This window comes from Lissotriton vulgaris, chromosome 5 (genome assembly GCF_964263255.1).
Source record: "Lissotriton vulgaris chromosome 5, aLisVul1.2, whole genome shotgun sequence".
Lineage (NCBI taxonomy): Eukaryota > Metazoa > Chordata > Amphibia > Caudata > Salamandridae > Lissotriton > Lissotriton vulgaris.
In genome coordinates this window covers 324,976,546-325,000,117 of record NC_141693.1, presented here as the reverse complement: position 1 = coordinate 325,000,117, position 23,572 = coordinate 324,976,546, and the positions used below count along the sequence as shown (strand labels likewise).

The 23,572-nt window shown below is 44.1% G+C and overlaps 1 protein-coding gene across 2 annotated transcripts in view; it reads left to right on the top strand.

The window, feature by feature from the left end:
- MEGF6 (multiple EGF like domains 6) overlaps positions 1-23,572 on the top strand; it is a 1,305,820-nt gene that overhangs the window by 953,774 nt on the left and 328,474 nt on the right. For both annotated transcript variants that reach the window (XM_086921560.1, XM_086921561.1), the window contains one exon: positions 6,560-6,682. In XM_086921560.1, the coding sequence (XP_086777686.1) occupies positions 6,560-6,682 (123 nt within the window). The remainder of the gene's footprint in view (positions 1-6,559; positions 6,683-23,572) is intronic.

Sequence of the window (23,572 nt, the reverse complement as noted above, 5' to 3'; positions counted from 1 at the left end):
CAGTAGGAAACCTGTACTGCTATTGTATTATAGGATTCCACAGCTGGGTTTTGCTGCACTGACTGGACAGGGTGGCATTGTCTGTGCCGGATCCTCATAGTGAGCAGAAGCCCGGAAGTCCTGGCTCTGGGTAAAGCCAGCCTTTGTGTGCCTGGTGAGAACTCTCTTCTATGGGCAACTGGTAAAGGAAGATGAATGGCTAGCTGCTAGAAAAAAAGTCCTGTGGACAAGCCGGTGAGTGACTATAGCCTTACTTACCGTTTTATTTGCCTGGATTGTGCGGAGCTTGTGTGACTGCTGTGGCTGTGACAGGAGTGGATAAACACTAGCGACAGGGTGGCCACAGTGGGTACCGGCAGTAAGGCACGCCCATTGTCAGGGCTTTTTTCTACTAGAATAATTACGATTGGCGAACTGATGAAGCTCTGTCCAGGAAGGAAAGTGAAGGGGCTACGAAGTGCAAAGGCATATTTGGAATCCAATATAATTTTGAATTCTGAGGGTACCAAAAAGTTTTTTAGCAAAATAGGGTAAAATCTAGAAGGCTCCTGTAAACAGAAAACTCTGTCAGGAAGTGGGGTTTTTAACCCACTCTTCTCTGCTCAGAAAGCTCCAAATATTGAATTCTGTAATGCAACCGCACCTATTCTACAGCCACAGGCTCCAACTATGGTAGATATTGGTGAGCGAGCTGCACTTTCTTACTGAAGGATGGTTCTGGATTAGGCTCTTTGATGCCGAGTGGGTAAGCTGCTGGAATCCTGGCGGTAGAGGGGAAGAAGAAGTCAGCCGGACTGCTTTGCCCGAAGGAAGATCATCTTATACAGATATACCAACAGTTGAACTCCGCCTGGGTGGGACTGTCAACGATCCCGACAGCTGCTCCAATGGCTTGCCCCAGTATCCATTTTTTCCATGGATTTTCTCCAAGGAAAGCCCTCTCGACATATGCATCAGAAGGAAGATAGCCTTTTAAATGAGTCTGGTAAAGGTGGTTTGAATGGCTCAGATGCACCTAGGCTTCAATTAACATCAATACCTGGTATTGAGAAAGGCCTACAGGGTTTGAATTCTAGAGGTGCTGAGGCTGAGCAAGGATCTCATATTTAAAGGACATACAACGGCTACAGAAGAAAACAATGATTCAGGTACAGAAAGAAATGTATCCAGTAAAGAGTAAGCTGGAGTATCTCGAGAACAGATTTGCGGCAGGCAAATCTGAGGCTGGTGAGAATTCCAGAGAACCTCACCCACAATAAACATTTGGTTGAGGAAATGTCTAAATTACTATCTACTCAGGTTTTGACCGGCCACACCTCTGTTATTTCAATTGCAAGAGTGCATAGAATGTGAGTTATTTAACCTAAAGCTGGTGCAAAACATGGACTAGTCTGGTCCATTTTCCAAGACCTCAGAATTCGAGAAGGAGTTCTCAGGGAAGCCATTCATCAAAAATCCTTCAAAATGAGATCCGATTTCAATTTAAAAAAAATTCCAGACTTCACCTATGAAACATCCAACTTTTTGCTTGGGTTTGGCCTCTATTATTATTATTATTATTATTAGGGAGTTTTGTAAAGCGCCTGGTTTACGCCCAAGGCGTGTCCCCGCGCTGTGGTAGGTAGGGTGTCCGTGAGCAGCCAACAGTAGTTAGCGTCTAAAGAGATAGGTCTTAAGTTTTCGCCTGAACAGGGTTTCCGAAAACTCCATGCGTAGTTCCATCGGCAGATCATTCCACCGCTTAGCGGCCAGGTATCTGAATGATCTACCCCCCATTCGTGTTTTCTTTATTTTGGGGATTTTCAGAAGACCTGTGCAAGACGAGCGCAAACTCCTGGTGGGCTCATACCAGGTGACCAGACTTTGTAATGGGGCAGGGGCTTTTCCTCTCAGAATGCGGTGGCATGTGGCCAATGCCCTGAATTCCACCCTACTCCTGACCGGAAGCCAGTGCAACTCCTGGAGCGCTGCCCTGGAGGGGGATCTTCTAGGAAGCCTCAAAACAAGGCGGGCGGTAGCATTCTGCAACACCTGGAGGCGGTTTAAAACCTTTTCCGTTGCCCCCAGATACAGCAGATTGCTATAGTCCATGCGAGATGTAACTAACGCATGCACCAGCGTCCGGCGAGCATCAATGGGTAGGAAATCCAGGATCTTCCTCATGGTTTTTAGAATGCCGAAGCATGTCCCCACCACTCGACTAACCTGGGAGTCAAAAGCAAGATCCTCATCTAGCCATACACCCAGATTCTTTGCTTCATGACATGGAGCAGGTACCTCTCCCAGGCAGGGTGGCCACCATGCCGACGACCAGACAGGTGGACCCCCCCCCACCCCCCCCCCCACCCCCTATAGACCATTTTTTGAAGGAAGTGCAACTACCAGCATTAGGGTGATCGGTAGAAGTAATAAAGCACCTCCATGGGTTTAAATCCCCTGGAGGGAATGGTTTTGAAGCAGAATTTTATAAACGTTTCAGCTCCTTGTTAGTAGTCCCTTTGATGATTTTTTCAAATCTATCTTAGGTGGTGGATGTATTCCTCCATCTTTCAAAAAAGGGGTGTAAATTAATTTTCTAAATAAGGGGAAAGCTGAATTTGCTACAGTTTCATACTGCCCTATAACCCTTCTTAATACAAATTACAAATATTTGCCAATGTTTAGCCATTAGGTTTAATACAGTTATTAATAGCCTAATCCAAATAGATCAGAATGGTTTCCTTCAAGGACACTGTCTGAAGGTTAACACATTTTATTTGGGAGAATTTATTGATCTGGCGGTGGTGGATAACATTCTGAAGACTATTAGTCTGCCACTATCAGCTTCTCTTCCAAGGCCTCTTCTTCATCATATGAATGACAACCCAGATGTAATGCCCTTGTTGACTTTCGACTTGGCAAAGATAAATCTTTCTTCTCTAAAGCTACCTAAATTTTGCAAACAACATATGCAGGTCATATAGGAAATGGCTTTGACACTGGCAGAATCTCTTGATATTAATTTGGATGTAGAAACCTGAAGGAAAGTGCCCTTTTTGTATGGCTACCACCACCACTTTGTGCTGCAATGCTGATTGTTGTGACTCTGAAAGTGCACTGGAGCCTGCTGCCCAGGCCCCAGTGCCAGTGCTCTCTCAATCAAACTGCAATAAGTAAATTGGCAACCCCAATTGACAAGGCCTTTATCCCCCTTTAAGTCCATAGTATATGGACTGTTGGTACCCAGGGCATGGGTGGTAAAGTTGTCCCCAGGTCTTGCAGCACTGTTTGTGCCACCTTGATTGACCAAAGTAAACTACTGACAGCAGGCCTGCCATTGCAGACTGCAGGAACAGTGTAATCTGTTCCATTTCGACTTTGCCCTCACCATGTGTGGCAAAGTCAATCAATGCACTATTTTTAATATAGGTCAGTCACTCCTAAGGAAGACCTCCTGAAACCAAGAGGCAGGGTGCTTTTATTGAGGGAGTGAAAATGTAAGTGCAAGCTTATATGTCCCTATAGTGGTCTTTACCCTGATATCCGTAGGATATCATGGGCTGGCACCTGGGCAAAACCATGGTCGCCAGCTCTATTATGATACCGCCGAAATATGTCATGTTTGGTATCAAACAATGTACCTTCTCACCCCTGGCATGAATCTCGTCTCGAGGGCGATGTGGCATGCATCCAAGTGTTCACCTTTGAGGTTTCCCACCTGGTTGCCCCAATTTCTTCGCACTGTGACTGCCAGCCAACTGCTGCGGCCACCAACACAGGATTCCGACTCCCTGAAAGGAAGTGTGATCACTTCCAGGAGCCATGAACAAAGGCAAGAACAGGAAGGAGGCTTGTGAAGCGGCACATCAAGGTGGTGAGCTTCAAAGGCTACACCACCTTTGATATCTATCTGGGCTGCCTCCCAAGAGATGCAACAGCCCTCCCCCTGTTTCAAGCACATTTAAACCTGGGCAGGTGGGAAATTCGGTATGCAGGAGGTGTACACCCCCAGAAGACTAGATATACCTCTAGGCTTGGCTACCTGGTCTGTATAGCTAAGGAAGACTTTTACCATTTTTAAAAGTGGTAAAAATAGTGAGTTATGGGTAAAAAAAGTGACCCACACCCCTGGATGTGGTCACCTCAGGGGTGGATTAGCCGCTGGGGCTAGTAGCCCATTTGCCACTTGCACCCACACCCATAACACCCCTATATCTAGGATTTAAGGGCTATCCCTGACACCAGAACCCTGTTCCTATCTGATTTGCAGGATGGTCAAAGAAGAGGCAGAGTTTGCAACAACTAGAGCTGCACAAACCAAAGGTGCGATACCATATAATTGTGACAACATTCCTGGAACTGAAGAACTGTGATTTGTCCTGAACCAAACCTAGACTTCCCAAGACAGAGGGACTCCTTTGAGAGTTGTGGCACTAGTCCTCTGCAAACTGCAGGTAAAACAACGCACCGGATCTGAAGAATCACTGGTCATCAGGGCCTCCAAGTGATCACCGAAGTCCAGATGGTCTGGTGAATAGTGGGAAATGTAGTCCTCCCCTCCACGAAGTTTCACGTAGCTACCATATTCCCCGGGACATCCTGACGTTAAAATAACTTTCTAAAAAGCTTACCGCTGCCAGGGCTTGTTGTTCATCATTCCAGCAACTGACCCCTTCACTCGATGCTGCACCCAAAGGCATCTCCGTACAACCTTCATCTTACGTTGGCAGTGGCTCTGTTGTTGACCTTTTTCATCTTGTTCCCCAAACCACCATGTGACCGGTATAAATAGCTATCCAGCAGCTCCCTTCAGCTCCACAGACAGCTAGTACAACTCAGCATTGGGCTTCTTGTGCAAGGTAAAATGTTACTGACTTTTGTGGATTGGTCCATCACCTTTATTCTCCATGGGTTCCATGTAACTCGACCTGTAAGTGACAGATTGTCACTACCACTTTTTCCCATTGACCGCAATGCAAATGTTCTGCAGCAGTGGTGAATTGCTGTAACCTATGTTTTCTTGTAAATTCCATAACTCTGGTTATGTGTATCCAATCTCGTTAATTTTGGTGTCTAAAGTAAGATAAGAATACACTTTATTTTATAAATTGGTGTCGGATTTCTATTGAGTTATGTCAGTTACTTATCATCCATGTTGGTACTCTGACATTTTTAACTCAGGTTACTCTAGTAAAGCCTGACTGCTCTTTGCCACTCTGCCAGGACTGAGCTAAGGATGTATTATTGTGAATCCAAGGACCATCTTTGGGGTATTGAGAGAGTATTGCATGGTGAAGGCTAACCTGTATCACCACATAATACTCCAGCTTCCTACAAAACCTGATTATCTGTGTGATCTTCAGCGCCTTACACTTCAATAATTTTTCACAGAACCCCAGTTTCTTGCAAACATACAATGCATACAAGCCATTTTCCCATCTCGGGGAACTCACCATGAGGTTTCAGTTGGCAAAGGATTTATTTTATATTAAATCCTCTCAATTAAGGAACAACCTGCGTCTAATCACTCGTACTTCGTGAAGGCATCTGAATTACAATGATGCACAGCTGTGTATATTGACATGGTGCTAAAGTTTTCCAAGATGGCTAAGCAATATATTTCAAAAGATGAGCAGCAGACACAAGCAATATACATTTGATAAAAGAATGGCACACATTGTTGTGTTGTGAGTTGGACAGCTGATGAGCCTAATCACATTCCACTCTGCTTTTATAGATATTGGACAGCTCAAGAACCGAGTACAACTTCTTGTAAACTCTGGCTAAGATGACAGGCAGAACTGGGAGGGATATAAAGGTTGGGATTCAGGTATGTGAGGCAATAATGACCACACGTCTGGGCAATACTACAGGATTATAGACTGCTGCCAAGAACGATACTGACCCTTGGAGGGCGTTACTTGAGTGACTCAGGTTTATAACGAGGCAGAAAGGCTGTAATGCTTTTAAGAGATTCCAGCCTCTGAGGGAAATGCATTGGAGTTGTGTCTGTGTAGCGATTCACAGAACCAGTGAAAGTGCTTGGTTGATGGAGCCTGTGATTGGTGTGGTATGTGGGGACCAGTGCTGACTTATATTCTGTTTGTGATGCTGGTTAAGGGTGTGTTCTAAAAACCCATACATTTTGATTATCGCTGCCATTATCAATGCTATGTGTGAATTTACTCACGTAGGGAAACTAGGGTGGAGATGAATTTGTAAGGTATAATGTGCAGTGTATAAATAAATATTTGTCACTTGAAAATCACAGCCCCCTGGAAAACCCTTTGTTAGAGACAACCCCTTTTGTCGAGTCCCGGGCAAAGGTAAGGGCTACACATATTTTCTTTGAGGAACAGTCACTTCCTGGTTATACTAATTCCAAGCAAATGCCCTGAATGAAACATAACCTGCCTAGAACATCCCTACAGATGTGTCTCATAGAAGCCTAGCAAACACTGCCAGGTTTTGCTTGTACTGAAACAGCACTGTATTGAATGGAATTGCCACTAAATGGCTTGCTAATGTTGCTGTCCTAATGCCTGCGTCATAATAAGTCCTTTACTTTCTTGTTCCCCAGATGTCGATGAATGCCAGGTTCACAACGGGGGCTGCCAGCAGAGATGTGTGAACACCCTGGGCTCCTACTACTGCGAGTGCAAGCCAGGCTTCCGACTGCACACGGACGGCAGAACCTGCATTAGTAAGTGGGGCCTTCTGACACTAGGAATAGAACGTAAACTGTACGGCGTCTGCTGGAGGCATGTGTTGGAAACACCCATGCGTAGCACGCATGCAACTGTCAGCCGCCCTACTAGACTAACACCATTTTAAATCTCGCCTAAGCAGCGCTTGCGCTGTCTCTTCGAGACATGCTATAGTCAGAATACGGGCTTTAAGCCCTGCCCATGTTCCGCCCATATTTTTTTTCATTGGCTCTTTTGACTGTCTTTTGGAAATGCGTTTTTCTTTCATTGACTAATATCTTCAGTAGTCCTTCTTTAGTCCCTCCTTTTATACTGTTTTTACCTCCCATGAGGTGGCCCCCTGTTACATGTGGCTTTACTCTGTACATTTTATTTCCAGTTTCTTAGCACTCTTTTCTTAATGACTTCTTCGTCATAGCTGGAGTTGCAAGCACAACAGCTACGCACCTCCCCCAACGCACTTCCCTCACGGCACTTCCCCGACAAGCTCTCTCTTCGAGCTGCAGCTGCCTTCTCCTCCTCCCTCCTGCTTGTTATTATTTATTTCCTGCAGGCTCTTTGGTGTGGTTTACTTTCGCTCCCATCCGTCCCCCAAGCACCACCTTCCGTCCATCAAGTATTTTGGACTGCTTTTTTAATTAGTTTAGGTTTGTGTGAAATGCTGTTCTGATGTCGTGCATAATATTAAAAAAATATGTTCCGAAACCTGAGACATACATTCCAGCCCCTCCACCTTGTGCCTGGTGCTGCTGTCCTCTACAGCAGGGCCACCGCAGCCACCATTCAGGGACGGGTTGGTAACGGCTGACTCTGCTCTTTGCTTCCTTTCACCGGAATGCGGTGCACTTTGTCTCTCTAGCAGGTACGTGTTTTTCCCACAGACGGAGTAAGTCCCACACACATTAGCCACTTTACAGATATTTCCAGTGAAGCGCTACTTTAGTTTTCTCATCTTTTTTTGAACAACAATTGTTTTCCCCAGATGAGGAACTGCACCATTCCTGGAGGTGTTGCAATACCTGCTTGATGCTTACAGTGGAAAAAATGTAATTTGATCCTTAGTAGCTGTTTTCATTACTTTACTTTATGAAATGTGTAAGGTGGCTCTGTGTTCAGGGATGTGGTCTTTTTTAAACCATACTGCTTACATTTTGTAAGGATATAAGCAATAGGCATTATAACGGTTCCCTTCCGGGCCCTGTAGTCATGCCCTTAACTTTCCAGGTACAAATACTCATTGGTTTCTGAATAATAAGTGGAAAAGCGTTAAGTTAACCATGTTGTTCTTGCTTACATTTCAAATGCTTTACTTAATCTTGCATTCTCTATGAGCGTTTGCTTTTTCCAGGATGTTTCTACTTTTTTTCCAGGCAGCAAATTATTGTTGCTCCCCTCTCTCATAGCCAATTTCCCATTTTCTGGTTCAGTAGAACCACAAGGTCATATAAATGATAATAGGACTATGCAAATTTGACTACTTCACTGCAAATAAAAAAAACAAATGTAAAATCATTGTCATTTTCTACGCCAAAAGCTCTAACTTTCCCAAATGAGAGACAGATTGTATTGCAAATGCTTGTTACTTGAGGTCTCAGTTTAGGCAGACTATTTCAGTTAAATGAGACTCAAAAAAGGAACATTTTGAGAAGTGTGGTCTGGAATGTAGAAAGAGGAGTAAATGTGGGTTGACGAAGAGAGATATGCTGTGTGCCACTTGGTCTTCAGTATGAAGGTTAAAAAAATATTAGCAAAGACAAAGGAAATTTGGTTTCTTTCCGTTTTTTTTAACACATACAAGAGACAATAAAAGTGTAAAAGCAATACAAAATAAAACTGCCATTAAAAATTGGCTTGTATATATTTGCAAAGAAAAAGTCGGAAACGGCACATTGAAAAAAAATGATATGATGGCAGGATAGCAGAAAGAAGGGGTTTCTAGAACCGACACTAAAGTGGACTACTTTCTAAGTAAAGTTGTGCATATGCAACAGCAAAATCCAGTCAATCACCGTGAAGAGAGCCAGAGACTCAATTGGATGGACCCATTGTACACATGCCAACCCACCCTACTCAGGCGGGAGACTACTGATTTCAAGGCTAGGCTCCCACCTACCAATTCCTGCATCCAATAACCTGAGTCCTCTGCATGCTGCATCCGGGACTGGTCTAGGGAGGCTCATAGTATTCACTGCCAGTAACCTGCTCCTGCAGGACAGTGCATAGCATCTTTGTCACTGACTCTCTGGCTGCACTTCCTCCGTGCTCCTGACAGGAAAGGGGAAAAACACGTATCTGCATTTCTGATATCTGATCATGCAGCAGCACATACATACATGTCAAGTCAAGTCAAGTCAGAGAATTTATATAGCGCACTACCTACCCAGAGGGTCTCAAGGCGCTTAGAAATGGGAGGAGGATTACTTGTCAAATAGGCCTCGATAGAAGACAATGGGAGAAAAACAATCTCTCTATTATTTTTCTAAAAATCCCACTGCCCTCTTCTAAAATATGGGCATGCCATTGCTCAGTTTTGCAGGCCATGCTGGGTGGAAGCCAAATGTTACTGATGCTTACTGAAGCCGACCATTGGAGGAAAACAGCTGACCAAAAGTGTGCGTGTGTGTGTGTGTGTGTGTGTGGTGTGTGTGTGTGTGTGTGTGTGGGTGGGTGTGTGTGTGTGTGTGTGTGTGTGTGTGTGTGCGCGTTCGCTCATGTGCAGGTCTATCTACATCCCTCATCTGCCCTCGACAGGTGGGGAATCACTTGAGTAGCCACCCTGCAATTTAAGGGCGGGCTTAAAGTGCAAGCAGGCTAACCCCGGTCACACTTAGCTTACAAAGTCCAACGGCCTGTCCCTGAGTACCCCTTTGAGGACTTCTTCCTTTACCCTTTTGTTGCTGTCTAACAGCACTTGGGCTCATAGGGAAATGATTGGCTGTGCATACAGACGTCCTCCTCCTCTATAAAACTTATAAGGCAGAGGGAGCCAACAAGGACAATCCCTTTTGCCTTCTGTGTACAGTTCTGCTAATACAGTAACACTGGTTAGCAGGGAATACTTTGACGCCGAGGCAGAAAACAGACACGAGTCATACGCTGGCATGGGGAAACTGACATTAACACCAAAACCGAAACACAAGGCTCACTTGGAGGCTGCAAGCCCCACCTCCCTTTTAGTCCCCCTCCTTTGGGATAACTAGTAGCTGTAGACACTGGTCTGCAGACTGGGACGGTAAAACACTGTCACTCCGCATTTTTTACTCCGCATACCATTACTCTCCTCATACCATGATAACGCAGGTACCGTTACTCCGCAAAATTTTACAACGCATGCCATTATATATTATATGCATTTACCACGCATGCTTTTACAACGAAATTCGTTGTAAAAGCATGATTGGTAAAATCATATGTTTTTTATATTTAAGTGTATGGTAAGTACATGGTTTTAGTTTGGGGGTGTTGGGGTATATGTTTTTGGGGTTCAGGGGTATTTTAAGGGTGGGTTTGGGTTACATTTATATTTGTTAAAAAATAATTAAAAAAAATAAATATATATATATATATATATATATACAATTTAAAAAAATACACAATAAAAACTAATACCACCCTACTCCCTTAAAATACCCCAGCACCCCAAAATCCAAACCCACCCTTACTCCTTAAAATACCCCAACACCCTTAAACACTAACCCATCTTAACCCTATAAATATACCCTGTACCCCAAAACCCAAACTTACCCCTGAACCCTAAAAATACCCCTGTACCCCAAAACCCAAACATACCCCTGAACCCTAAAAAATACCCCTGTACCCCAAAACCAAAACATACCCCTGAACCCTAAAAATACCCCTGTACCCCAAAACCCAAACCTATCCCTAAACCCTAAAAATACCCCTGTACCCCAAAACCCAAACCTAGCTCTGAAGCCTATAAATACCCCTGTACCTCAAAACCTAAACCTACCCCTGAACCCTAAAAATACCCCTGTACCCCAAAACCCAAACCTACCCCTGAACCCTAAAATACTGCTGCACCCCAAAACCCAAACCTAGCCCTGAACCCTTAAAATACCCCTGTACCCCATAACCCAAACCTACCCCTGAACCCTAGAAATACACCTGTACCCCAAAACCCAAAACTAGCCCTGGACCCTAAAAATAACCCTGTACCCCAAAACCCAAACCTAGCCCTGAACCCTAAAAATACCCCTGTACCCCAAAACCCAACCCTAGCGCGACCTCTTAAAATACCCCTGTGCCCTAAAACCCAAACCTACCCCTGAACCCTAAAAATACCCCTATATCCCAAAACCCAAACCTAGCCCTGAACCCTAAAAATACCCCTGTACCCCAAAACCCATACCTATCCCTAAACCCTAAAACTACCCCCTGTACCCCATAACCCAAAACTATATCTGAACCCTTAAAATACCCAAACACCCCAAAACATATACCTCAGTACCCCAAAACATATACCCCTACACCCATACTTACCTTATCCAAACATTAAAAAAAAACATGCTTTTACCATTCATGCATTTACAACGAATTTCGTTGTAAATGTATGCGTGGTAAAAGCATATAAAATGTAATGCCATGCATTATAATGGCATTGCGGAGTCATGGTACTTTCATAATGAAAGTCTGCGGAGTGATGGTATGCGGAAAGAAAGTTGCGGAATAATGGGTGTTTACCCTCCCCCGGTAAGTACATTGGTGGCACAGCGGCCCACATCTCGAGCAACATACTCATATTTTTTCACCACCCATTTGAAAAATGCACAGGTCTCTCTCATTGATGGCCAGCACCGACATACACTTTTAGACACACCTCCCGCCACAAGTTCTAGAATTGCGAACTTTAGAGCTGGGGAGCTACGTTCGAATCTCGGCATCAGCTCAACATCATGTGATTCCAGGCAAATCGCTTTGTCTCCCCGTGCCTACCACAAATGAATGTGTTCTTCTGTAATGTAAATTGTGCTCATGCCATGTTGTCGAGTTCGCGCTATACAATATTGCAAGGAAAAATAAAGTAGGGAAACTCGAGTTCACACACTACTGAACGCGCACTCTTAAGTGCATCAGCAGTGCACTGTGAATCGGAGCATTTTACAGGCCTGTCACAGATAAGAAATGCTATCTATACGAAATCCTACAAAACAATATACTACTGGCCGGCAGCAATTTATACCCGGACAACGTCGGGACGGGCTGCTAGTATATATATATAGTGTAAGTACATTTTCTAACTTTTCCCCACATATAACTTCACCACACATGCCTTTGCGTTGTAAAGGCATGCGTTGTTAAGTTATATGCGGGGTTACATTTTGCGGAGTGAATGTTCTGCGGAGTCATGGTATGCAGGATTTTTGAATGCGGAATGGGATCATATATTCGACTGGGACACCCAGCTGTGCCAAGAGGTCACGCGAATGGCAAAAGCTGCCCTGTGCATATACTTTGCTAAATACCCTAACATAAATAAAGATAACACAAAATAACTGATGCACTCAGTCCTACATTTATCCCATGTAACCCTGTTTTGGGTGTACTGTAAAGAATCCATACCGGAGTTTCCATGACAATCAGCAGAGACCGGTTCCACTCAACTGATTTGTCTGCCTGCCCCAAAGTAGCCATGGATGTTGTGTGCATTAACCCACTGAGAGCTTTTCCATCTATTCCACTACTGGCCCATGAGTAACATGATAGAAATCTTAAGTTTGCCCTGTATGATGCAGGTTTCCCTGATGCCTCTGTATCAATGAGAACACAATGCTTCAGACCCATGCCTTCCTTTACAAGCCATTGCAGTCTGATAACCCAGTCCCATTGGTTCAGTTGAAATGAATGGAGGCTGCACCTCCCAGGGTGGGTTAGGTGTTAAATGAAGGTTCAGATCTGAAGCGTTGGTTCCCTGGTGGCAAAGATTGACATGGTAACTTTAGGATGGAACCAAATGGAGCATCCATTCTACTTCTCTATTTGAACAACAGATGCTGCTGCCATTGCCTCTCCAGCTCAGGACGTCTATTATTTCTGTGCTAACCTGAAGATATGTGTACATTACTGTATTATTGCTAATATTGTCTGTTATGACTAAGGATGGCCACCTAGACCTGAAGGCTTCAGTGTAACATCAATAGATGTCAAGTGCTGTTCCTGACATGGGATTACTGATTCATCAGCACTTATGGGTGGACCCCACTAACTATTAACTCAGGAGTCTATAGATTTCCTTGGGTTGCACTTTCACCAGACCTTAGTAGACGCCATAGACTCTCTTCTGAACTCTCCGGTAGTGTCTGTGGCTTTCCTTGAAGAGTGACCACACTTGTAGACCCAATGGAACCCTATACTGTGGCATTAGCTTACCCCCTCAGTTCGCACCACCAGCCTGAGGAGGAGAGAAAGACACCCACCATGCGAATATTCTTCCAAAAGAAACGTAGAATTAATTCTGCTGTTCCTGTCACATATTTCTATAAATGCTAGTATGCATAACTTAATATTACAAGTGTCTCTTAGTGAAAGAGAATCTATTCTCAAGTAACTTGTCTCATGTTTACGAATACAAACTCTGCAATAAATCACAGGGTTTGCGGTTGCGCAAGGGCTTTTCTTTATGTACAAAAGCCCTTTTACATGTCAGAAAATTATTTTTGACTCTTAAAAGAACAGTTGCAATCCTTTTCGAATTGTAGAAAAGAAAAGCATGAAAGGCGTGCAGCCGATTGATATGTATTTGAATGCGAAGTTGGGGTTTTAACGGAGTCGCAAAGGGGAAGGTGTCTCCTTAGTACCCCTTCCCTTTTAGGAATTTTGTTGGCAGCCTTGGGGCGTGGCCCAGGAAACACATTTTTATTTGTTTTAAACAGCTGTGGCTTCTTTAAGGAACACCGACTATTTTTTTTTTTCATAGGGATCTTGTTCTGCTGACTCTTGCAGGCCACCATCTCATGATTGCAACCAGTCAAAGTGTGTCACAATTTGCGACTGACCTATTGAATATTAATTAGGCAGGTAGGTCATTCGTCGACTACCTGGTATTCGGTAGTTTATGCGGTCACAAAATACTCGCAATTTACCACCACCTTCAAGAGGGTGGTAATGCATTCGCAATCTGGAAGGGGACCCCTTCCCTTTTGCAAATACAGGGGAAAATATTTTTTAGGAGCAGGCAGTGGTCCCTGGGACCACTCTTGCCGGTAAAAAATTAAACAAAAACGTTTCATTTTTTTTTTTTAGATGCAGCCTGTTTCGGGCTGCTTTAAAAAAGAAAACTGCTTTATTTAAAAGCAGTCCCAGACATGGAGGTCTGCTGACCCCAGCATGCCATCATACCTGGGAGGGCCGGCCATTCTCAATAGGGTCGCAAATTGCGAGGGCCACATGAATATTGATGAGGCATGCAATTTGCGACTCCATTGAACTTCACTAACAGTTTTTCTGACACTGTTGTACATGTCATTTTGCGATTCCCAAATTGCGACTCGCAATTGAGCGCAATTTGCTACTCGCAAAATGACATGGTCGTACATCTGGCCCTAAATACTGTTCCATGCTCAAAAAATTGTTGCACAATTTGCCACCACTTTTTGCGCATGGGATAACAGTACATCAGGCCTTTGGTAAGAGAGTGAATTTTAAGTACACAGAATCACGGACTGTCTCTTGGCAACGGAGAACAGTGCAACAAAGCCATGTGATGCTGGCGCCAAAAAGCAGCTCAAGAAGTATTAGTTCATTTGTAACTTAAAATATTGTCTTGTTTTACAATGTAGTGTGAGAGGACCGTGAGCCAAATAGGGAAGAGGCTGCCAAAACATGAGCAAGAGATGTTTTTGTAAAAGCTAATTTCACAATATATTGCTGTGTCTTCAGCTGGTGACTGCTCTGGCATATTTCATTTTGGGTCTGTGCTGTTTGGCGAAAAGGAGGTTATTCTTACGGGTTATATCTTTCTATTTAATCGGTTGCTTGTTCCAAGTATGTAGACTGAGTTATGATACTGATTAAGAAGGTGGGAACTGCATTGGTCATGTTGGTGGTAGAACAAAGTTCTCTTTGTGATTTTTGACTGCTGAATGTGGTATTTCATGCTTAGTGGGTGGTGTCAATATTGTGTTTGAAGCACTGTTAATTTCAAAATAGTGTTTTATGATTTCTGGTTGTGTGGGTCTTTCTTTTTCGTGTAACTGCTATTCACACTATATTCAATTTTCTGAATAATCTGAAAGGAACCAACATACTTTGGGAGTCCTTGGAAATGGCAAGATTGGCTCCTGTAATGCCATAAAATATTAGTGCTGAGTCCTAGAAGTATTGACTGCCCTAAATAATTTTAGTTGAAAGTGGATGGTTTGACTTTCAGCCATGTCAAATATCAATCTCTGGATTTGGCTTTTGGTGACATCTGTATATAGATGTCTGACATGGGCAAAGTAGAGCCCAGATAGTGTTTTTTCATCCTCTCGTGGCTAGATTGGGCCATCCAGAGTTCTTTCTGGTGTCTTCATAGCTCCTATCCGTTGGGCAGCGTCCTATGCTCTACTTCCCTGCAAATGAGTCGATGCACTCAACGTCTCCTGGGGGATTATGATGTTTTGGAAAAGTTCAGATTTTCTGGTATAGCCATGCATCTCCCACCAAGCAACAGGAGAGTATTAGGAAAACATTTACTGTATTTGTTAAAAAGGAGTAGTGCAGCATGGATCTTTTTTTCATGAAAAAGGTCGAAAGGAGCTCTTGCCTTGGTTGGGAGCACTATCCTAGATGTAACAAGCTCTCAAGGTTTGGGCGAAGACCTCATTTAGTTCTTGAACAGGACTTGAAAGAAGATGAGTATATCTTTCATTTGCGTTTTATCTCTTTTGACATTGAATGCCAATTTCACCTTTTCTTTCTGTTTGTGTCCCTCCCTAGGAGGATGGCCCAAGTACAATTTCCTTACACATTGAGTGTCCTTCTGCTGCTGTCATCTTCTGGCCGGGCTACTTTTTAGGTCGAGCATTCGAGAAGTCTTGTATATACTTTAGTATATATGTATTATATACTTATATGTGTATGTACTTTGTGGGCTCTGAAGATCAGCCCTAGGATTTGTCTGCTTAAGGATGTTTTTTTTCTGTTCAACTGCCTCTATTTAACTTTTTTGATAGAAAACGACCAGCAGAGGTCAGTAAAATACCAGAATCACTCTAGAATTCTCTTGATTCCAGTCTATAGAAATTGTCTTCCACGAGCACCCGTAGACAGTAATATTTTTTTTTAATCTTTTATTTTCAGTGATATGACCACCGAAGGACCTGATTTTATATTAAAAACAGAGCTTTTGACTATAACATTTCCAGCTGATAGGCAATATTTCTCTCCATGTGTTCCCATACCTGGTGTGTCACGCAGTGTGATGCTTACTTTCCCTCCATGTTAAAGAACAGTAGATGTTTCAGCACCCAGGCTAATGTGCTGCATAACTAAATACATATAAGGTCCCAAAGGCGAGACCGATTGCATTGTAAATGCTTGTTTCTTTTAGTTGTAGCACTCCGTAAGAGTACATGTGATTGCAGGCTCTCTCTCCCATCCTGCTTCGCCACCCTCCCTCTCTGTGTCATTACTTGCCCCTCCCACCATCCCAAGATACTCTATGTTTTTGCTTGCCACTCCCACCGTCCTGTCTCGCTCCATGTTGTCAGTTGCCCCGTACCACCCTCCCATCTATTTCGGTGTTGTGTGCCCGTTCCACCGTCATGTCCCTCTCCATGTTGTGGCTTGCAGCTCCCACACTCTATGTTGTTGCTTGTCTACCCCATTCCCCCATTGTTGCTTGCCCTCTCCCACCTTCTTCCGTTGTTGCTTGCCCTGCTCACCCACCCGCAGTGTTGCTTACCTCCTCCCACACTCTCGCCAGAAAGAAATAAGCATTGACAGAGCCAATAAGTCTTAATGCTGTGTGAGCTATTGGCTTTGTCAATGTTTCTTTAGCTTTTTTGTACAGCAGCGTGGCTGCTGTGCAGCATGACTAAAGGTAAAGAAAGAAAACTATGATGCAGCTGGTGGCATAATCATGCTTTTTTCTTTACTTTCAGCCTTGCTGCATAGCAGCTATGCTGCTGTACAACATGGATCAACAAAACCTTGCTAGAGCCAATAGCCTTCGAGTCAGCGAGACATGTTGGCTTTGCCAGTGCTTGTTTGCATTGCAGAAACTTTGTCATGATATTTGGAGTCAATCATCTTTCATTAGTCAGAGACTGGTTTTATGAAGCTCCAGACATCTCCATTCATTACCAAGGAGACTAACAAGATGTTTTGAGGACCAGCCACCGATTGGCCTACATAGGTTTATGCATCAGTGTACTTTGCTGCTCCAGGGTGGGGTAAGCTCAGGAGCTATTGTGCTGATAGACAACATTTTGAGACACATTTGACTATAAAGTGTATCTGGTTTTCAATTTATGTTTCATGCAAACAAACGTGGTACTGAAGCTAGAAGAATATGGAGGTGTGGCGTGAGTAAAGTATGTTCATAGGTCTCCTACTGGGGGCAGTACTTAAGATCTAGCTTGTTGATTGGCTGATGGGAAAAATATGTGTGTGAGCTGCTTAGCTAATCAAGTGAACCTGCATGCATAATCGGAAAGAAGATAGCCTATTGTTCAAAGATGTGCATGTTTAAATGGACGTGTTTGAGTATCTTCATTAAATCCGTTGCTCCAGTTAGACTTGGTACAATTAGGTATGCACACAACATGCCCATCAAAAGCAATGATAACCTCCCTGCTCATCATCCATGGATCAACTAACCTGCCAGCAGCAGAAAATACACCGCTAAGGAACCTTCATGAGTTACGCCCTTTCACGAATTGGAGCATGTATACATACACAGCTCTGAACACAATACAAGTTACTGTGCCAACTTTAAGACTCCTGGCTCATGCAAGAATCTAGGACAGGGTCATTCAAGAACACAGAGCTCTTCCACTTGGCCAAAGATGAAGTTCTGACAAGGAATAAGACAACGCTATAGATGTTAAACCTTGTTCATAATCAACTCTCAAGTCACATGGCTGGATGTAACCTTGCCTTCCTTTGAGCATTGAATTTTACAATGAACAAAACTACTAGCTGGAGCCAAGATGACAATCTCAGAGCACTAGCAATAGCACTCCTTTCTTTCTAGGCTCAAGTTCAAAAGTCATCTTGGGCCTCTATTGGTCTCTCAACCCTTCCAATCCCAGAAGTGGAGGGAAGTACAAGACCCTTGTAGAAACAGGGTTTCCTGATTCCACCAATGGCATAAAAGCTTCCGACCGTCCTTTCTATAGTTTATATATATTAACCGGATCCCTGCTTGCAGGGCCAGCTTTAGCGCTGGTGGCACCTTTTGCAACAATGTTTGCTGCCGTCCCCCAATGACCTACTTCTCCGTGAATTCCCTCACCACCGCCCTTTAGCAGTGCCCCTCAAGTCTCCATAACCACTCTCTCTCATGCATTCTTTTATTTCATAGCGCCACTCATACCAGTGTAGGGTGTCATAGCACTTTACATCTCACACACATTACACAGAGACAGTGGATAATATGTGTGAAAATCAGTGTATAGGAAATGTTACATAAGACAGCGGACTACAAGGTGTAGGAGTCACATGTCATCCATACTGGTAGACAGTATATTTATTTATTTATTTAGTGTATTTTGATATAGCGCACAGATACCCCAACGGGGTGTCCCGGCACTCCTGTGTGATCTGATGCTGGCTAAAGTGTTGTTTAGAAAAGATAAAGTCAACAAAACAGGTGAGTTTTTAGGGCTTTCCGGAAGGGTTGTTCTTCCTGGATCAACCGGATGGAATTTGGTAATTTGTTCCAGAGGGCAGAGGTAAATACTTGGAAAGTTTTTCCGCCTGAGCGGGTTTTCCTAAATCTGAGAATGGTGAGGAAATTTTTTGAGGAGGAACGAAGAGTCCTGGTGTTGTTATAAGGGGTAAGACAGGTGGAAAGATAGGCAGAACCCTTGCCTCTCAATGCACGGTGAGCCAGTACCAGTGCCTTGAATTCTGCCCTTTTCTGTATCGGAAGCCAATGAAGTCTACGACAGTGGGGCGAGATGTGCTCACGTAAAGGAATACCACCAACCAGTCGTACTGCAGCATTCTGGACTATCTGGAGACGATGACAGAGACCCGCAGACAGACCAGTATACAGTCCAGGTGCGAAGTAATCAATGCCTGGACTACAATCTTCCTGGTGTAATTGGGCAAGAAATTGATATACTTTTTCACCATTCTGATCTTGGCGAAGCATGCTGCAGAAACTGTGTGGGCTTGATGATGTAGTGTGAGGTTGGAATCCCATCTAACCCCTAAGTTTTTCACCGAGTCTTTGGGCAGAGGTGGAGCACTCAAATCCAGAGGCCACCAGATGTTAGGGTCTAATGGGGACGGCTGGTGGAAAAAAAGTACTTCCGTTTCTCCTGCGTTTAGCCTTAGAAAATTATTGTCCATCCACTGGGCGATGGTGCGAAGGCAGTTTTTTAAGGGATCGAAGGTTGTTTGGGTAGTGCTGTTGAATGAAAACAATAATTGAATATCATCGGCATAGGAGGTGACCTTTATTCCAGTTTGGGCGATGATGTCGAAAAGGGGTGAAAAATAAACATTAAATAGTAAGGGACTCAGTGAGGAGCCTTGAGGGACTCAACACCGAAGAGGGCGGCTATCTGAGGTGTATAGGGGGGTGAACACCGCCTGCGTTCAGTTGGGCAAGAAGGATGCAATCCATTTTAAGGCCGTACCCTGGATACCTTTGGATTGTAGGCGGTCTAGGAGGAGGGGGTGGGAGACCGTGTCGAATGCTGCTGACAAGTCAAGCAGCACCAACACCGCTCTTGATCCCTCGTCCATCCTCCAGCGGACTGCATCTGCCATCTCGATTAGTGCTGACTCAGTGCTATACCCTGGCCTAAAGCCATGCTGAGAGTCATGGTAAGCACCTGAAGTTTCTAAAAAACCCGCCAGTTGTTGCTGGATGAGTCTTTCGAGCACTTTGGCGGGGGCTGGTAAAAGAGAGATTGGTTTATAGTTGGAAGGTTCACTCGGTTCGGCGTTGGCTTTCTTAATTATGGGGACTAATCGCGCATGCTTCCAGGAGTCTGGAAATACTCCGGTATGTAGCAAGTCATTCCAAATCCCGTTCAGTGTGTGGTTGAGAATGGGTGCTAGGGATTTGTATTGCTTGGCAGGCCAAGGATCAAGAGGAGAACCGGATTTACTTTTAAGGAGTTCTTTGAGAGATTGGTCCAGAGTGATCTCTTTAAAGTTGGAAAACGTACAATCAGATCCAGTGATGACAATATTAGTGGTACTTTTATCTGAGTGAGTGTTACTGGGAAAGGAATCGTATATGGTGGCTATTTTGTTCTCAAAAAAATCAGAGAGGCTATTGCAAAGAGTCTGAGACACCAAAGGGGGACGTTTTAAAGCCAGGGGATCGGTGAAGGATCTAACTGTGTCAAATATTTCCCTGGATGAGCCTTGTGAACAGTTGATCTTTTCTTGAAGAAAAATTCTTTTATGTTCAATGATCTTTTTCCTATATTCTTTTAAGGCAGATTTATAGAGGGATTTACGGTCGGGTGAATAGGTTACTCTCCAGTGTCTCTCAAGGCGTTTACATTCCGATTTAAAATTACGGAGATCGTTGGAGTACCACGGGGCCGATGGAGCAGAGCGGTAGGTTTTGATGGGCCTAATAGGGGCAAGGAGGTCATTTTCAGAAGAAATCCAGCCGTTAAAGTTGGTCAGACGAGTGTCAAGGTCAGAAGTCGTGTCTAGGGGATCAATAGTCAAGTCAGGTGATATACCCTCCTTTCTTCTACAGTCTATCCCTGGCGCCGGGAAACCCATTGTGGGTAGCTGTGCGCGATATAAGCTTAAATAAATAAATAAATAGATTGAAGTCAGGGGAGATCTTACTCCAATTTCTGCCCTGTAATTTGGCCAGGCGTATATGGTGGTCTTGACGATGCCAGGGGAACGAAAAAGGGACGAGGAGATGGTCCGACCAGATCACCGGAAAGGGGTTGCTTATGGCCAGACCATCCAAGTTAGTACAGATCAAATCAAGGGTGTGGCCCGCCTTGTGTATAGGGTAACTAACAAGTTGATTTAGCCCTCCATCTGATAAAGTAGACAGAAAGTTAAGGGAGGTGGAATCAGATGGATTATCAATGTGAAGATTAAAGTCCCTAAGAAGAGTAAAATTAGCATATCGCGATGTGGCTTGCAATACATAATCTAGAAATACGGGGAGATGAGATGTTTTAGAGTTAGGGGGACGATAAACAAGAAGGCCTGAGAAAGTAAAATTGTCCGCTATTTTAATACAAAAAGGAAGTGCTTCAATGCGTTCCAGTTGGTTATAAGGAAAAGAGGATATAGTCCAATGAGATCTATATATTATAGCAACTCCGCCTCCGGGGTGAGAGCTCTGTCTATTTGCGCAGAATATACTATAGCCGGGGGGAATGGCTAAGTGTATCTGGTTGGTGTCATCTCCTAACCAAGTCTCTGTTAGAAATAAAAGGTCCCACTTATCCTCTTCCAAGGTCTGGGCAATATCGTGGGTATGTTTTACAAGGGAGCAGCAGTTAATCATACCAGATTTTATTTGTGCCGAGTTAGGAGTTGTCTGCAGAAAGAGGCAATTATGCTTTAGATCGTCAAATTGTCCAGAGAGACATTTTATGAAAGGTAAATGGGGGCTAGCATCCATGGGTGTGGTAGGAGGTCCAAAACAGTGTTTGGGCTTCAAGGCCATGAGCGAGGCCCTATCATAGGAGATGAGATAAGGGGAATTACAGGATGTAGCAATACCTGCGGCCGCGTCCTGGTCGCGGACGGGCGCAGACGGGCAGGACTCTGGCACAACTCCGGCGCAGGTCCGGAGCGTCCGCTGATCGCGTCCGCTGTGCGGAGCCATAGCCTACCTTTTTTATACTGGCCAATCGAGTGCCTGCGAAGGCTACCCCAATCAAAGATGGCCGCGGAAGTAATTCCGGCCGCCCAAGACAGCGCTAACTCAACGTCAAAATCGGCTGGGCAGGTAAGAGTCTTGGGGACGGAAGAAACATTTTTTTTTAAATCGAGCGAACAGCGAGGGGGTCGAGGGGAGAATATAACCACCGCTTTTAGTCAGGCGGAGTAAATCACACTAAGTGCAAAATACCATGTTTGAGCTTCGTATTCAAGCAGAAACGAGTGAAGTTAAAAAGCTGAAAGAACAGCGTAAAAATGTGCAAAGTAACATAAATCAGAACACAAAGTACAGCAACCTCCCGGCTCACGCCTCAGGAGGGGGGTATCAAACACAACAGGTTAGAGAGCCAATCCAAGAGTGTCCTTTTATACTGGCCAATCGAGTGCCTGCGAAGGCTACCCCAATCAAAGATGGCCGCGGAAGTAATTCCGGCCGCCCAAGACAGTATAGTTTGAGTGCTTGGTGTGGAGAAACATAAACTCAGAATTTAAAATGTAGCACAACAGTTAGGGGTTGTCTTTACTAATAAGAATTGATTTCTACCCAAACTAACCCTTTTTACAACATTTGGATAATTGAAGACTGGGGAAAAAATCATAACTTTCTATCCCATACCTGGCAGTTTGCATGCAGCTCTTTAATGAGACTTTAGGATTTTAACCTATAAACTATAAGTAACAAAAGGATCTTGCTGACAGGAACAGTAACCCTTTGATCTAGCCACATTATATGCACTTTGTGATCTGCATGGTACACTTTTTTGGCAGCAGGCATATTAACCCTCTGCACTACCTTATGATGAGTCAAAACTGCCACTAGACAAAACTGGGATCCCTCTCCAGGAAGAACATTAATCACCAGAGGTATTTTGACACTTGTATTGTTGCCTGAAAATTGCTGAAGGCAAGAAACATAGCAGCAGGTGCTTTTAAATCCATAATATACTTGAAATCTGCACCTCCTAAAGTCAGTGCCTGGTGCTGTGGCACCGGTCGCACAGGCCTAGAGCCAGCCTGCTTGCCACAATCCCTGGCTCAGTAAGTGGTTGCCTTGAACTCTTTACAGAATTTTTAAATCTTTTGGTTTTAGCTCTGAGTTGTCCATGAAAAATATAGGTACCAGGGCCTCTTCACTTTGGAGGTGGCATCTGCATACGACCTGAAAGTGCTGAATGTCTTTCACTTAAAAAAATATATAAACTTGTCTAATGTGTCCCTTTTCTGATATCCTTCGAGGTGGGCGGTGGCATGTGTGCAGGAGACTTGAAAACAAACTTCTAGACATCATGAGCAACATCAGTTCCTCTGGTTTGTGGCAGAGGAACCTCTCTGACAAGGAGAGTACCCGTACTCACGGGACCTTACCTTGACACAGGTGGTACTCCTCTCAATTTCTCGTGCATCGGCAGCACTTTTCACACGACCCGCAATGATTCATTCTTCATCCAGGGCTGAGCTTACACAGGAGCTCTAGAACAGCAGCTCTTGTCACCAGGACACAGCAGTGTTGTCGTGCTACTCTGCAAGTCTTCCAGCAGCAGTGTGGCAGCAGGTTGTTTGGTTTACCCTTTGATCATGCACAGTGGGAGTTGAGAGTCCACCATAAAACTAATGGACGAGGGTGTGGGGCGCATTCTTCAGGGCAGTACAGCGTTTTAGCATGCCCGTTGTTTTAAATGACTGAAAATGTTAGTTCATCAGCAAATTAAATTAGGCATTTTTACTTGGATGTGAATCCCTGCCCTTGCCACCAATTTTATGATTACCCTTAAACAAAAAAAGAGCTTAAAGGCAACACGATTTTTATGGTTTGGTGCATTTAAACCCCCTGT